General features: G+C 36.8%; 2 protein-coding genes and 1 non-coding gene across 11 annotated transcripts in view; 2 read left to right on the top strand and 1 right to left on the bottom strand.

Annotated features, from left to right (window-relative positions):
- Positions 1-17,457, top strand: part of GNB4 (G protein subunit beta 4) — a 65,394-nt gene that overhangs the window by 41,685 nt on the left and 6,252 nt on the right. For 4 of the 8 annotated variants that reach the window (XM_081571018.1, XM_081571019.1, XM_081571020.1 and 1 more), the window contains 7 exons: positions 4,419-4,457; positions 5,146-5,252; positions 7,988-8,051; positions 9,453-9,615; positions 10,625-10,691; positions 10,795-10,996; positions 15,739-15,955. In XM_081571018.1, the coding sequence (XP_081427144.1) occupies positions 4,419-4,457; positions 5,146-5,252; positions 7,988-8,051; positions 9,453-9,615; positions 10,625-10,691; positions 10,795-10,996; positions 15,739-15,955 (859 nt within the window). Of the gene's footprint in view, positions 1-4,418; positions 4,458-5,145; positions 5,253-7,987; positions 8,052-9,452; positions 9,616-10,624; positions 10,692-10,794; positions 10,997-15,738; positions 15,960-17,457 lie in introns of all 8 variants that reach the window. The other 4 variants (XM_081571022.1, XM_081571024.1, XM_081571025.1 and 1 more) reach the window with 1 other exon arrangement.
- On the top strand, positions 5,934-6,006 carry TRNAG-CCC (transfer RNA glycine (anticodon CCC)). The gene has a single exon. It is a non-coding gene; the product is annotated as a tRNA-Gly (tRNA).
- Positions 14,611-17,457, bottom strand: part of MFN1 (mitofusin 1) — a 47,836-nt gene continuing 44,989 nt past the window's right edge. For both annotated transcript variants that reach the window (XR_014077115.1, XR_014077120.1), the window contains exon 20: positions 14,611-14,661. The gene's annotated coding sequence lies outside the window, so the exon portion shown is untranslated. The remainder of the gene's footprint in view (positions 14,662-17,457) is intronic.

Here is a 17,457-nt window from a genome sequence, read left to right as displayed (position 1 = left end):
TCATACAATATTTGTCTTTCTCTGTCTGACTTACTTCACTTAGTATGATAAGCTCTAATCTCTAGGTCCATGGTTGTTGTTGCAAATGGCATTATTTCATTGTTTGTTATGGATGAATAATACTCCGTTGTATATATATGTACCATCTCTTCTTTATCCATTTATCTATTGATGGACATCTAGGTTGCTTCCATGTGTTGGCTATTGTAAATGGTGCTGCATTGACATGCCTGTATCTTTTTTAAAATTTTTGTTTATTAATTTTTGGCTGCATTGGGTCTTTGTTGCCGTGTGCAGGCTTTTTCTCTAGTTGTGGCGAGCAGGGGCTACTGTCTAGTTGCAGTGCATGGGCTTCTCAGTGTGGTGGCTTCTCTTGTTGTGGAGCATATTGATAGCTTACGGTGAACGATGTCAGATTCGTGATCTCCGAAGAAGATTTAGCTTTGGGACCAGGGACCAGGCTTGATCACTCAAGAGCTTTTGTGTAGCAGAGTTTTATTAAAGTATAAAAGGGGACAGAGAAGGCTTCTGACATAGTCATTGGAAGGGGGGCAGAGAGTGCCCTGCTTCACCTAGTCTTTGCAAGGGGGCTATATACCTTGTTACAATTAAGGGTTTTACCAGACCCGCTCCCACAATATAAGATAACAGGATTAGAACTAACAATAGAAAGATCTTACCAGACCCACTTCCACAACATACATTTTAACAAGATTAGTTAGAAGGTTCTTGTTGAGGAGGAACATGTCTTTAAGCAAGATACATTGTTATATTGACTAATACAAAGCAATGTAGAAAAAAAATGTCCTTTTCTCCTCCTTGAGAGCCTCAGAGCCTTTTCTCCTTCTGGAGGGCCCTGGACCTCTTCCTCCTCAAGGGCCCCAGACTCCTTATCAACCTACCTAAGGATGAGCTTTGGGATTGGAATGAAAACTGACCTTTTCCAGTCCTGTGGCCACTGCTGAGTTTTCATTCCAATCCCAAAGAAAGGCAGTGCCAAAGAATGTTCAAACTACCATACAATTGCACTCATCTCACACGCTAGTAAAGTAGTGCTCAAAATTCTCCAAACAAGGCTTCAACAGTACATGAATGGTGAACTTCCAGATGTTCAAGCTGGATTTAGAAAAGGCAGAGGAACCAAAGATCAAATTGCCAACATCTGTTGGATCATCAAAGAAGCAAGAGAGTTCCAGAAAAACATCTATTTCTGCTTTATTGACTATGCCAAAGCCTTTGACTGTATGGATCACAACAAACCGTGGAAAATTCTTCAAGAGATGAGAATACCAGCCCGCCTGACCTGCCTCCCAAGAAATCTGTATGCAGGTCAGGAAGCAACAGTTAGAACTGGACATGGAACAACAGACTGGTTCCAAATAGGAAAAGGAGTACGTCAAGGCTGTATATTGTCACCCTGCTTATTTAACTTATATGCAGAGTACATCATGAGAAATGCTGGGCTGGATGAAGCACAAGCTGGAATCAAGATTGCCGGGAGAAATATCAATAACCTCAGATATGCAGATGACACCACCCTTATGACAGAAAGTGAAGAAGAACTAAGGAGCCTCTTGAAAGTGAAAGAGGAGAGTGAAAAAGTTGGCTTAAAGATCAACATTCAGAAAACTAAGATCATGGCATCTGGTCACATCATTTCATGGGCAATAGATGGGGAAACAGTGGAAACAATGAGAGACTTTATTTTGGGGGGCTCCAAAGTCACTGCAGATGGTGACTGCAGCCATGAAATTAAAAGACGCTTGCTGCTTGGAAGGAAAGCTATGACCAACCTAGACAGCATGTTAAAAAGCAGAGACATTAGTTTGTCAACAAAGGGCTATCTAGTCAAAGCTATGGTATTTCCAGTAGTCATGTATGGATGTGCGAGTTGAACTATAAAGCTGAGCACTGAAGAATTGATGCTTTTGAACTGTGGTGTTGGAGAAGACTCTTGAGAGTCCCTTGGACTGCAAGAAGATGAAACCAGTCAATCCTAAAGGAAATCAGTCCTGAATATTCATTGGAAGGACTGATGCTGAAGCTGAAGCTCCAATACTTTGGCCACCTGATGTGAAGAACTGACTGACTCATTGGAGAAGACCCTGATGCTGGGAAAGATTGAAGGTAGGAGGAGAAAGGGACGACAGAAGATGAGATGGTTGGATGGCATCACTGACTCGATGGCCATGAGTTTAAGTGAGCTCCGGGAGTTGATGATGGACTGGGAAGCCTGGTGTGCCCAGTCCGTGGGGTCGCAGAGAGTCGGACATGACTGAGCGACTGAACTAAACTGAAGGATGAGCTCTCTCAATAGGGTGCCCAAGCTTCAGTAGTTGCTGCATGCAGGCTCAGTAATTGTGGCACACAGGCTTAGTTACCTCTTGGCATTAGAATCTTCCCAGAGCAGGAACTGAACCCATGTCCCCTCGGTGGGTGAATTCTTAACCACTGAACCACCAGGGAAGTCCGTGCATGTATGTTTTTGAATTATGATTTTCTCTGGATATATGTCTGGGAGTGGGAATGCTGGATTATTTGCTAGTTCTATTTTTAGTTTTTTAAGGAACCTCCCTACTGTTCTCTATGGTGGCTGTACCAATTTATATTCTCACCAGCAGTGTAGGAGGGTTCCCTTTTCTCCACACCCACATCAGCATTCATTGTTTGTGGACTTTTGGATGATGGCCTTTCTTAACTCGTGTAAGGTGGTATCTCATTTTAGTTTTGATTTGCATTTCTCTAAAAATTAATGTACAACAAATGAGGCAAGGATATACAATGGAGAAAAGTCTCTTCAATAAGTGGTGCTGGGAAGACTTGAACAGCTACATGGAAAAGAATGAATTTAGAACATTCTCTAACACAAGTGGGACCTAATTAAACTTAAAAGTTTTGTACAGCAAAAGAAGCCATAAACAAAATGAAAGACAACCCACAGCATGGGAGAAAATATTTACGAGTGAAGCAATCAACATGGGATTAATCTCCAAAATATAAAGCTCTCTTGTAGCTCAATATCAAAGAAATAAACAACCCATGCAAATGGTGAAAGATCTAAATAGGCATTTCTCCAAAGAAGACAGAGAGATGGCTAAAAGGCACATGATAAGATGGTCTACATCGCTAATTATTAGAGAAATGCAAATCACAACTACAGTGAGGTATTATCTCGTGACAGTCAGAATGGCCATCATCAAAAAATCTACAAACAACAAATGCTATAGAAGGTATGGAGAGAAGGGAACCCTTCTACACTGTTGGTGGGAATGTAAATGCTCCATAAATATGAGTTCCGTCCATTTGATCTAATGTGTCATTTAAGGCCTCTTTTTCCTTATTGATTCTCTGTCTGGATGACCTGTCCATTGCTGTAAATGAGGTGTTAAAGTTCCCAATGATTATTGTGTTACTGTCCACGTCTCCTTTTATGACTGTTAGCATATTTGGCTTATTTGTTGAAGTTTTCCTATGTTGGGTGCATTTATATTTACAATTATTGTATCTTCTTCTTGGATTGATCCCTTGATCATTATATAGTGTCCTTCTTTGTTTCTTGTAACAGTCTTTATTTTAAAGTCATTTTCTCTGAGTTAAATATAATACATGATACCATAATACTCCTGCAAGAGAGCATGGGCAAAATATTCTCTGACATAAATCATACCAATGTTTTCTTAGGTCAGTCTCCTAAAGCAATAGAAATAAAACCAAAAATAAACAGGTGAAATGTAAACATAACTACCATATCACCCACCAAGTCAACTTTTAGTTATATGCCCAGGAGAATTGAAAACATACATACACACAAAAACTTGTTTATGAATAATTACAGCATCATTAATCATAAAACCACAAAGTAGAAACAGCATAAATGTCCATCCAGTTAATTAATGGATAAGCAAAATGTAATATATTTGTACCATGAAATATTACTCAGCCATAAAAAGGAGTAAAATACTGACACATGGTACAACATGAATGAACTTTCAGAACATTACATTTAAATGAAGGAAGCCAGACACATGAAAGTCATATACTGTATGATTCCATTTGTGTGCATTCTCCTGAATGGGCAAATCCGTTAGAAAGTAAATTAGTGATCACCTGGCGTTGGGGGAAGAGGGAATTGGAAAGTATAGGGTTTCTTTTTTTGGGCGTGATGGAAATGTTCTGTAATTAGGTAGTGGTGATGGTTGCCCAACATTGTCAATATGCTAACCAATCCAGCTGCACACTTTAAAATGATTAAAGTGGTTAATTTTACGTTGTGTGAATTTTCTCAATAAACCTTTTAAAAATAAAGATTGTGTAGTACACTAAGGAGTGTATTTCAAGTCTACATTTCCAATTAAAACCTTATTTTAAATCATATCTAGGGATTTCCATGTCTAAATGTATAATCATCTTTATTTCAGGATGCTAGGAAAGCGTGTAATGACGCAACACTTGTTCAGGTAAAGTTTTCTTCCTTAGTTTCTTTTACTAATTTGCATGAAATAGCTTGACAAGGGTGCAAATGACAGATTCTATTTATTAATATTTAATTGAAAGAAAAATGAGATCTCTATTAAAAAGGCTTTGCAATTTGTCAGATGCTGTTCAAAAGCCTTTTAAAACATACTTGTGAAAATGAAAGTCTGTGAAAAAGTAAATACTATAAAAATATGTAGATTTGTATAATACACATTTCTTTTTAAGTAGCTTCTGCTTCTTTTTGATATGTCCTGATTAAGTTTTTTTTCCTTATATAAACTATTAGGAAAGTTTTATTAATTAAAATTGCTTGTTTTTATTAAGAATATTTTATGTGCTGTTTAAATCAAAAATTGGCTTTCTTTAAATAGTTAAAATTATAAATATTTTACTATTTGATCATCTATTAGCTTTTTATTTGTGGCTGTTTTTTTTTACTAAGGTTGGAAGGTGTGTCTATTTACTTATTAGTCTACAGAAGATGTTCTTATTGGAAGGTGTGCAAATAAATCATACTTTTGCTTGAGCATCATAGGAATTATTTATATTAAAATATCTTCAGTAACTGTCCATTTATTTTATGTCTACTTTATTGCCAATTAATTGTTTCTGCTTTATTTTTTGAGCTGTGTCTAAGCTAAAGAATAACATTCTCATCACTTCCTAAAGATCACATCAAATATGGATTCCGTGGGTCGAATACAAATGCGAACGAGACGCACGCTGAGGGGCCATCTCGCTAAAATCTATGCTATGCACTGGGGGTATGATTCAAGGTTTGTACCTGCCATTTTCAAACTGCCTGCAAAATTATTTTGTTGAATCATCACTTGCATTTTCCATAGAAACAACCTATATCTATGAAGTGTTTGAAAAAAATGCATCTAATATGACCGCTTTGCTTTTAATAAAAATATTCATTGACACTTTAAAAGTTCAGAAACCTTTAATATGGAAAAGAAATTTACCTCTCAGAAATACCCTTTATCAAATGATTTAGGAAAAGTGTTTAGGATTTCTTTTCTTTGCAGTGGGGTATTATACTTTGTTTTTAGTTTTACTGCATGATAAACATTGAAATTTCAGGTAATAAGGAAATATTTGTTGAATATTGCTGTGTACAGGTTACCAGATATTGCTATAATTTATTCATTACCTAAATTCATGAAGGATGAAATTACAAAAAGACATTTTCATTGAATATATCTTTTATTCCCCAGCCACACCCTACGTGTGTGTGTAGTGAGAGCTCATGCGCACACACACCCAGCAGCCATCTGGATTGCAGTTGAACGGTTGGTCATGACTTGTTCACAGGGTTGCAGTATGGTCTGTAACCAGAGTATCTGACAATACTACACAGTATCTGACCCTGCTTCCATAATGGTTGACTTGTGCCTTTGATTTGGTCCATCTACTTGGGAAAATTTCTTAACTAAGAAATTATTTTGGGGACTTTCCTGGTGGTCCAGTGGCTAAGACTCTGCATTCCCAATGCAGAGGGCCCAGGTTCGATCCCTGGTTAGGGAAGTAGATCCCACATGCTACAACTAAGAGTTCGCATGCCACAACTAAAGAGCTTGAGTGCCACAACAAAGATCAAAGATCCCCTGTGCCACAGCTAAGACCTGGCATAGCCAAATAAATAAAAAAATTTTAAATTAATTTTTAAAAATGTATTTATTATCATCACTGGCTGTGCTGGGCTTTGTTGCTGCATGGGCTTTTCTCCAGTTGTGGTGAGCAGGGGCTTCTCTTCATTGCGGTGTGTGGGCTTCTCATTGCAGTGGCTTCTCGTTGCAGAGCACAGGCTCTAGGGCATGGAGGCTTCAGTAGTTGCAGCTCTCAGGCTCTGGAGCATAAGCTCAGTAGTGGTGGTGCACGGGCTTAGCTGCTCTGTGGCCTGTGGAATGTTCCCTGATCAGGGATTGAAACCATGTCTCCTGCCCTGGCAGGTGGATTCTTTACCACTGAGCCACTGGGGAAGCCCAACCAATTAGTTTTTAATAGACGTTGCACATTTTTTTTCCCCTTCTTCCAGGAGAATCTAAAAATGTTGCTACCTGTTGCTAATGGTTCCCACATCTCACTGTAAATGAGATTCTTGAATACAGTAATATAGAACTTGTGCCTCTTCAGAGGGGGTAAATGAAAGTATATAACTAACAACCGACATAAAGCTAGCCCAAATGTTTTTTTTCCTAGGCCAAATGTTTTTTTTTTTTTCCTTAAATTTAACATAAGAAGTAATCTAACCATTGAGATAGCAAATACATAACTCAAAATACAATCACTTGAAAATGTTAATGGTTCCTATTTAAAATTTCTTGAAGACTATTAATCTTCATAGAAAACGAAGTGTCAGCAAAGCACCTGTCTCACCTTGTCTTTCTACTCATTCTGATTATCAGCCTGTTACTTAACTTTTTTCTCAACTCAGTGCTGATGATACCAGTTGTTTTTAAAAAAGCTTTAGTTCCATCCCATACCCTGTGGTTGTATCTGCCCTTTTATGAAACTTATAGTGATTACTACATAAGAACCTGATAACGTTATTTACCTGTAGTGAAGGGAAATGGGTGGCTGAGTGATAGGGACACAGAAGGTGATTCTTTTCACTCTATATCCTTTTGTATCTTTTGAATTTTATACCGTAGTGAAAAATAAAATTCCAAAAGAAAACAAAAAATTCAGTGGCCTGTAACTTCAGTCAAGAGTTCCTAGTGAGCCTGGCAGACAGAGCTTTCTGCTGTTTAAGCCCAGTCTGCTTTTCTCAACTGTTTTTTCCATTTCTTATGGAGTCTGTGTAACTGGGAAATTCACAGATCTTGAAACACCCATTGTATTCTTCCACCTCTTGCCATGGAACTTGCCGTCTTTATAGAATACAGATTTCTCCAGCTTTCAAAATTCCATTTTTCAAGATGTGTTTTCTTTCGTAAGACTACTTGAGTAACTCAGTAGTTATTTGTCCCTCATTTGTTTTCCTATGGCTTTTATCCTTTGACTATTTTCACTTACCTAATTTATTTTAGTAAATATCCTATCTCCACCAGATGGTAGTGGCCCCAAGGGTAGGAGGTATAGCCTATGTTGGGCCATTAACACAGCCTTTCCATCACAGGCTCTCAGTTGATATTTTTAGATTGAATGAAACATGGTTGTTAGACTTACATGTACTCCATTGTCATTATATTCAAGTCAGTACATACTAAGCCAGTCAACTAAGAGCTACCAAAATCGTGAATAATACCTAGAATGTTGTCACCATGAAAAAGTTGAATCATAACCAGAGACATTTTTAGTAAAATCTCTAAAAAATTTTAATGTTGACCATTTTTGGCATGCAGAATATATTTTTTTAAGTTGAGAATGTTTCTTGGTATCAAGTTTTTTATTAGAAAAATTATATTTGTCTTTTCTGAACTGTTCTACATTAATGCAATGCATAATTAATTTAAACTACTTTTTTCCTCTAAGTGTCACATTATTTCTGTGTTTGCTCCTCTAGGCTACTAGTCAGTGCTTCCCAAGATGGAAAATTAATTATTTGGGATAGCTATACAACAAATAAGGTAGAATTTTTTAATCATCCTCTTACATAACCTTTTATTTGGTTTGATAAACCAATTCTTTCCTTTATTCTATTACTTCAAGCTTATAATTTCTTCCTGGGATAAATTTATTCCGTTAATTTTTACTTAGGTCCTCTCTTTAAGCCTAGTATTTGCTTTTAATATTTAGCCCTTTTTTCATTCCCAAAGACAACTGTAGGAATATAGTTCAATGTGTCCTGAGTCCCATATTTCGTACTCAAATATTAAAAGATAGTGTGCATCAGTTTTATATATAAATGATTTTTGTAGAGTTCCTATTTCCTAATGTGACAATGACCTTATAGTTTTTAATTGTGGATAAGCTGGAATGTTTTCTTTTGTCCACTCTAGGCATTGATTTGTATTTCTGGGCTGTTCAGAAGATTCAATAGGTTGGAGGCAGATTACAACTTGTTTAGATCCCTTGGTGGTAAAAACTAGTGGGTTCTTCTAATATGTCTCCTGGAAAGAATTCCTGACATAGAGGTGTTGAATGGTAGTGGAAAAGCTCCAAGAAAACGCTCACAAGTCAAATACTTTAAGATTCTATGTACGCTTATACCACTGTTTCCATTAAAGATTTAGATGCACTATTTTGTGAAGCAAACAGTAACTTCAGCCTGGTTGAGAATTTAAAAGCTAGCTGGGATAGATTTGTAATATAATAGTTTTCTTAGTTTTTTGGTGTCAATCAGTGACTTTCAGCTATATTTTCCTAAAATGAAAAATACTCTTTTAGGTTAAGTGAGAGCATAGTAATCACACAATATGTTGATTCTGTGTCTGGGCCATTTAGCCTTGATGTTCCCATTCACATTAAACTGTGCTACCTGATTTGCAAATGCTTGGTGTTGGATAATAAGGCATCAGACAATGGTGTGAGTAGATCAGTGCAAACTATTACCATTGTTCAAATTCAAGCCCAGAGTTATTAGAAAAACATAGTTCTTCATGGAAGGACCATTCTATTCAACTCCAGTTCTTGTATTGTTCAGTGTTCTGTTGTAGGAAATTCCTCTTTTGAACACTACTGCAAAAAGCCAAGAATTTTATGAAGTCTTTTTTAACATTTTACACTTAATATTTCAAACAGCTCTTCTAGTGTTGAAATATTCTGTGTCTTTGTTCTTCCTAAAAGAATACTTTTTGAAAAGAGCACTTAAATCCAAACAAATGATTTGCAGTATGTAGAAAATACAACAGGCATTTTAGTGTGCATTGTGTTTTTTTTATTCAGTTTCTCAGCTCATTGTATTCTTTATTTTACTTGGCTCATTTTTAAGATATATTTAAGTTTTAGTAATATTTGCTTCACTGTAAATAGGTTTGAAATCAATGACTTTTTGTAATCTTAGTTTTTATGTTGTGTTTGTTCTGCAGATGCATGCTATCCCTTTGAGGTCTTCCTGGGTGATGACCTGCGCTTATGCTCCCTCTGGTAATTACGTTGCTTGTGGAGGACTGGACAACATCTGCTCTATATATAACTTAAAAACCAGAGAGGGAAATGTGAGAGTGAGCCGAGAGTTACCGGGTCACACAGGTGAGCTTTGCTACATACTGTCCTTTCCTCCCAAATTTGACTTCTCTGAAGATCAAGAAGAGGGACAAAAGGGGCTCAACTGACCAAAGGATGCATGTTAGTCAAGTGAGAATGGAAATTACTGTGACTCTGAGAAGCATTGACTTTTTATAATTATACAAATAATGACTCTACTTCTATTTTTCTTTTAAAAATAGTATTGTTTTGTAGAAATTATTTATTGCAAAAAATTCAAACAATAATGAATACAGAAAGAAAGCAAATATGATTTTCTGTATTCTCTGCAAACCTATAACAATTATGGTATTTGGATGCTTCATTAGGTAATTGAAAGTGTGTATCAGGATACATTTATGAAGTATTTTTTCACTGTGTGATAATGCATTGCTTTATTAGTGTGCACACCATAGTTCATCAGTATAGTATTTGGTTAGCAGTGTTCATAGGAATTTGTTGGCCACTTACCAGGTTTCAGCCTCTCTAAATTCTTGGAAGTACTGTTTGGCTATGCTCTTTATAAAATCTCTATAATGGTATATTTCTCCTGCTATTTCCATATTTTGAACAACTGGTGAATTCTGAGCATTTGAATCCACCTTTTGTTTTTCGAATCCACCTTTTTAATGAAGCTTTCACTGAAGTTTTTAAAGTATTTCTCCAAGGTACTTAACCCAATCTGCTATAGATTATAGATAATATTTGTATAAAGGAGTGTCCTTCTCCTAGGTAATTGTAGTAGGTGGAAGGGACTGTGTCTTTTACTCAGGTTTGTAACTTTCAGAGTCATTGACATGGTAAATACCTAAGAGAGGGTTTGTTGGTAAAATAAAGTCACAGACAGCATAGAATTGGAAGTTATTACAAGTAGAACTAAAAAAAAGTAGAACTATAGATTGTACTAACAAACACTTGTTGCCCAGGTATTATATTTTTAAAATACATATTACTATTTTATATGGTAATTGAATTAATCAGTGATAACCTAACATTTGTTATCTCTATGCTGTAGGCTACTTGTCCTGCTGTCGGTTTTTAGATGATAGCCAAATAGTTACAAGTTCAGGAGACACCACTTGGTAAGTTTATTCCAGAAGATTACTAATTTGAGGTTGAGCATGGTAGTAGAAACTAATGTAAGAGGAGAGAACAGTCATTAATTATTTCTATTTTTGACTATAGTGCTTTATGGGACATTGAAACTGCCCAGCAGACCACCACGTTCACTGGGCATTCTGGAGACGTGATGAGTCTTTCTCTGAGTCCTGACATGAGGACTTTCGTTTCCGGTGCTTGCGATGCCTCTTCAAAATTATGGGATATTCGAGATGGAATGTGCAGACAGTCTTTCGCTGGGCATTTGTCGGATATTAATGCCGTCAGTGTAAGTGAACAGCATTTTTAAGGAAAATTTATTGTGCATATAAAGTGTTGAACTCTATAGTATGATTTTAACAACAAACCCCCTTTAAGGATTCTATATATAATGTGCTCTTAACATTTAATCCCCAGATAATAAGGGTTTCATTTTTTTTTTTTAATGGAAAGGTTTTAATAGGCCTAAGTCTTCATTTGCAAGGGAACAGGAATAAGTTTAATTCTTGATTTACAGGGCAAGATAATCTTGAACAAAAAAGTGGATCTAGAGTATCAGCTGTATTCAGAGGAGAACAGTGTCCTATATCTCCACAGTCAGGGGAACAACCCCAAGAGAGAGCAGTCAGGAAGACAGAGGTGGCTGTTTAATGTAGAGAGCATAGCTTTTGAAATCTGCCAAACCCTGGATTGAGTTTTAGTAATCTGGGAATCAGCTGTGTGAGATCAGGTGGGCTGCTTAACCTCTGTGAGCCACACATTCCTCGGTAGGAATAAGCTACCGTGGTGTGGAAACTAAATGAAACAAGATGGATGCTCAGTAAATGGTATAAATTACTTATAAGCTCCTTCATATTAAGGGAAAAAAATTCAGACATGTAGCCACAAGTAGATTAAGCCAGATAGTAACTCTGTATATACGAGAGTGAACTAGACATACGTGTATAAATTAAAGCCAAAAGGCATTTTGAATGACGATCAAAGTGGTTTATCAGTCAGGCTTGAGGGGAGGGCTATTAGAAAGTGGGATACTCCTTGACTTAGGTAAATTGTACTATGCAGATCAGAGGTCAGAATGTATACAAATGACTAGATTTTCCAAAAGTACTGTAATTGCTACTGTTTATATGTATAAGATGTACTCTGATTTTGCAAGAAGATATTTTGGGGATAAATTTTATTTATCATGTATATATTGAAAGTCACTTTTATATCATCTTTTAGAGAATATCAGAGAAAGTAAAGGCTCTGTGACCTCCACTGCTATTAGGCCAACCTGGCTTGCAGAGTAGAATTTTACAGCAGGCACATCCAATCCTGTCCATCTCACATCCCACCACCTTTATCAAGTTGATGATCTCTTCTGTTCCTAGTTTGCTGCAGATTTATCAAGAACGAGTGTTGAAGCTTATCAAATGCCTCTTTTTCATCTATTGAGATGATCATGTGGTTGTTTCTGTTTCAGTCTGCTAAATGGTGAATTTACATGAGTTGAATTTCAAATATTAACCTTAACCCTACATTTAGCCTCACTTGCCTATAATGCATAATCATTTTTTATTATACTGGTGGATCTTGACTTGTTGAAATTTTAAGATTTGCATCCATATTGATAACTTATGATTTTTCATTTCTTGAGAAATTTTGTTCCCACTTTGGTATTAGCTTAATGCTAGACTCATAGGAGGAGCTGGGAAGCTAACACTTTGTGTGGAATTGATAAGATTTCATCCTTAGTTGTTCGGTTGACTTTTCTGTCTGGCCAAGGAAGTTTTCTTGTGTGAGAAGAAATTTAACTAAAAATGTAATGTCCTAATTAGATTTAGGCCTACTTAAGCTATCCCTTTCTTCTTGAGTAAGCTTTGGTAGAGTTTGCCTTTCAAGAAATTTGGCTCTGTAACGTGTGTTGTCAGATGTGTTAGCTTACAGTTGTTCATAATATTCCCTTATTTTTCTTTTGATAGCTATTGAATCTATAGGGTATTTCATTCATGATATTGGTAACTTGTCTCTTAGTTTCTTCCTGATTGGTCTTGTGGGTTGAATTAAATACCTCTAAAAATTTACATGTTGAAGTCCTAAACCCCAGTACCTCAGTGATGTGACCTTATTTGAAAATAGTTATTGCAGATGTAATTAATTAGTTGAGTCATCCTGGATTGGGGTCTCCCTTAATCCAATATGAATCTTGCTCTTAGAAAAGGGAAATTTAGAGACAAACACAGTGTTAACAGTGTGAAGACATAGGAAGATAGCCCATCTATAAACCAAGGAGATTGGCCTAACAGACCCTTCCCTTTTAGGCCTCAGACACCTTGATTTCAGACTTCTACCCTCCAGACCTATGAAACGATAAATTTCTGTTATTTAAGCCATTCAGTTTGTGATCCTTTGTTACAGCAGGCCTAGCAAACTAATGCATTTGGTTAAAAGGTTTATCAGGGCTTCCCTGGTGGCTCAGTTGGTCAAGAATCCGCCTACAATGTGGGAGATCCAGGTTTGATCCCTGGCTGGGGAAGATCCCCTGGAGAAGGAAATGGCAACTCACTCCAGTATTCTTGCCTGGAAAATCCCATGGACAGAGGAGCCTGGTGGGCTACAGTCCATGGGGTCACAAAGAGTCAGACACAACTTTATCAGTTTTTTAAATTTATCTTCTCAAAGAACCATTTTTTGGCATCAAAGAGTCTCTGTTTTCTGTTTGATTGATTTTTCACTCTTATCTTTATTATTTCTTTTCTTCTGCTTACATGGGTTTTGTTTGCTCTCCTATTTCTCATTTCCTAAGGCAGAAGGTAGTATCATTGGTTTGAAACCTTTTCTCTTGTCTAATATTGGAACTTAAAGTTATACATTTCTTTCTAAGCATTGCTTTTTGCTACATTCCACAAGTTTTGATTCATTTTCATTTAGTGAAAAATTCTTTATAATTTTCCTTTTAATCTCTTTGATCCATGAAGTTTAGAAGTAGCTTCTATAGTTTTAAATATTTGTAGATTTTAAAGATATCTTTATTTTTGTGTTTCCCTGATGATTAGTGATGTCGAGCATCTTTTCGTGTGTCCCTTGCTGTTTGTATGTCTTCTTTGGAAAAATGTCTATTTAGTTCCCCTGCCTGTATTTTAATCAGGTTATTCGGTTTTTTGATACTGAGTTTTGCAGATTGTTTGGATGTTTTGACTATTAACCTTGTTTTGGATATGTTGTTTGCAAGTATCTTCTCTCACTTGGTAGGCTGCCTTTTCCTTTTCTCAATAGTTTCCTTCATATGCAAAAGCTTTTTCTGGTTTGATTTAGTTGCATTTGTTTATTTTTGCTTTTGCTTTCCTTGCCTAAGGGGACAGATCCAAAAAAAATATTGTTAAGACCTGTGTCAAAGAGCATCTGCCTGGGAATTCCCTGGCAGTCCAGTGGTTAGGACTCTGTGCTTTCACTGCAAAGGGCCTGAGTTTGATCCCTGGTCTGGGAACTAAAATCCCACAAGCCACACAGTGTGGAAAAAAAGAAAAAAAGCATACTGCCTATGTTATCTTCTAGGAGATTTATGGTTTCAAATTTATACATCTCAGTATTTAATCCATTTGAGTTTATTTTTATATATGATATGTCATCCAGTTTGATGCTTTTGCATGGAGCTGGCCAGTTTTCCCAACACCATTTTATTGTCTTTTCCTCATTGTATATTCTTGCTTCCTTTGTTGTTGACTGTGTGTTTATGGGTTTACTTCTGGGCTCTCTATTCTGTTCCATTGATCTGTGTATCTGTTTTAGTGTCAGTAACATACTCTTGATTACTGTAGCTTTGTGGTATAGTTTGAAATCAGGGCCTGTGATACCTCCAGAAAATTGCTTTGTATTTTTTAAAAAGTAAACAATATTAAAAGGAAAATGATAAGCTATATCTGCCACGAAGAAAACAAATTTATTCATTTTATTCCAGCAGATCAACAGGTCCTAAAAAAGCAATACAGATGACCAGTAAATATATGAAGGAAAGTGATTTCTTCTTTGTAAAAATTGTTGAGTAGTGCCACAGTATCTGAGAAACGAGGTTCACAAACTAATAATGCATAGTTGTTTTTTTTTCTGTGTGTGTGTATGTGTGTTTGCATGCGCACATGTGAGAACATTTAGTCTACTGCTAGCTTCACTTTATAACCTAGCCTAACTGGATGATTTATGTTCTCTTTTATAAAATGTTTCTATTTATTTCTCATAATGAGGTTTTTGGAACATGTCTTTGAGTCCTCATACATATATAAATACTCAAATAGTAATATTTGATATAAATGTTTTAGTAAAACATGGAGGATCAGGGGCTTCCCTGGTGACTCGAGGGTAAAGTTTCCACCTGCCAAAGCAAGAGATGCGGGTTCGATCCCTGGGTTGGGCAGATCTGGAGAAGGAAGGATTTGCCTGGGAAATTCCATGGACAGAGGAGCCTGGTGGGCTACAGACGATAGGGTTGCAAAGAGTAAGACATGACTGAAACGACTTAGGACGCAGCATGCACAAGGCCCAAGTGTTCAGGAATCTTTAGTGCCTAAAATCACTCACCTGATCCAAAGCCAAGTTGGAATTTGAATCTAGGTCTGTCTTACCCACTCCTCAGAGTCCCTTGGACTACAAGGAGATCTATCCAGTCCGTCCTAAAGGAAATCAGTCCTGAATATTCATTGGAAGGACTGATACTGAAGCTGAAATTCCAATACTTTGGCCACCTGATGCAAAGAACTGACTCATTGGAAAAGACCCCGATGCTGGGAAAGATTGCAGGCAGGAGGAGAAGGGGACTATAGAGGATGAGATGGTTGGATGGCATCACTGACTCGATGGACAGGAGTTTGAGCAAGCTCTGGGAGTTGGTGATGGACAGGGAAGCCTGGTGTGCTGCAGTCCCTGGGGTTGTAAAGAGTCGGACATGACTGAGCAACTGAACTGAACTGTCTTACCCCAGAGTCCATCATTACACTGCCTTACATAATTTTTGTGTACTTCTATGGAGTAAGTGTTTGTTGCTTTTCTTTCTAGTTTTTCCCAAATGGGTATGCCTTTGCCACTGGCTCTGATGATGCCACTTGCCGGCTCTTTGACCTTCGTGCAGACCAAGAGTTATTATTGTATTCTCATGACAATATCATCTGTGGGATCACTTCCGTAGCTTTCTCAAAAAGTGGGCGTCTCCTGTTAGCTGGCTATGATGACTTCAATTGTAACGTATGGGACACACTCAAAGGAGATCGTGCAGGTCAGTAAATTGGTACACATTAGTTTTTGATTTTGTCAGGAAACATGAAGTTTCCTGTCAGTTGTTTTTGAGGTCTCCTGGATACCCTGGGGAATGGCAACTTGGCAGTTTTCATTCATGGCTGTTGTTAACCTTTGAGTTCAGTTACAGTTCATAAACCGCATTTATGTTTCTATTTTGTAAAGAGTAATATCTGATTCTGTATTTTCATGTTTGGTAAGTTTTGACATAAAGATGAATAGTGAATATAATTTAGTGTGGTCTTCCACATTACAGTTTGCTTATAATCTGACAGGAAACATTGTAACTGCTATGCATCCTCTTTTTGGTTCAGATCTTGTCCGGGAAAGGGCATAGAACCACTGTCTTCTCTTAATCTCATACTCTGAGGTCTCCCCTGCAGCTTCTGAAATTCTAGCATCAAGTCGTACTGGGGACTGTCATTAATAACAAATTACAGTGACTTAAAATGTTTTTAGAATCAAAATTATATGCAAAGACTCAACTAGGTCTACATGGGTTATTACTGAAACATAGCAGTCTTCTGACCTCAGCCCATATTTTCTGCTCCCAAAGGTAGCTACTTTTAAGTATTTATTTCTGTATCTTTAAATAATATACCTGTATTGATTTTTTTTTTTAAACTTTTAGGCATTATCTCTTGAGGTTTGGCTTTAACATCCTTCCTCCTACCTCAGCTTCCATCTTCCAATTTTTCCCATGTAGTGAAATCTGTTTAGAACATCAGTCAGTGTTTATTACACACTTATGAATTTTTAAAACAGCACTTACTGCTGAGCAGTGACATATATATATATATGTGTGACTTCTTTTGTGATGCAGCTTCTTAATATTCTCTAGGGTCAAATTATTGGGCTTCTTAATTTTTTGGCTCACATTCTTTTGATGTGCTTCTCATTACTCTTCTAACTTTCTGCAAGTTTTGCTGTCTGGGGGTAGATTCATTTCCGTCTATCATTCTGAGTATTCAGTGGACCTTTTCGATCTTGAAACGTATACCCTCTGGCACTGGGAAGTTTTAGGGGGCTCATTTAATCAGTTGTACATTTTTCTCCATTATTATTCTCTATGTAGGGCGCCCATTATTCTGATGTTGGACTTCTTGGACTTTCCTTTGACTTTCTTAGTTTCTCTCCTATTTTTCATCTGTCTTTTTTTGCCTTTATGTTCTGGGAGAAATCCTTGCCTTTTCTTCCCATGAACCATCTGTTAAGCTTTGGTTTTCCATTTTTGCTACCATCTTTTTGAGATTTTTTTTTTTAAGGGCATTCTTTTTTCCATGAATAAGTCTTTTGTTTCTGTAGGGTCATTAATGAAAGCCTTTCTTGAAGTTTTCTTTAAGCATAATCTTTTGTTTTCCAAGTTGCCTTTTCTACCCCTTATTTTTTTCAGTCTCCTGTATAATGTATTTCCTTGAAACTCATAATTTTTAGCCTCTTATTTATCCTTAAGAGTAAGGCATTAAAACTGTTTGAAAGCCC

This window comes from Giraffa tippelskirchi, chromosome 2 (genome assembly GCF_054371585.1).
Source record: "Giraffa tippelskirchi isolate mGirTip1 chromosome 2, T2T-mGirTip1v1.2.pri, whole genome shotgun sequence".
Classification (NCBI taxonomy): domain Eukaryota; kingdom Metazoa; phylum Chordata; class Mammalia; order Artiodactyla; family Giraffidae; genus Giraffa; species Giraffa tippelskirchi.
The sequence above is the reverse complement of the archived record's forward strand: the minus strand, read 5'-3'. Positions and strand labels throughout refer to the sequence as shown.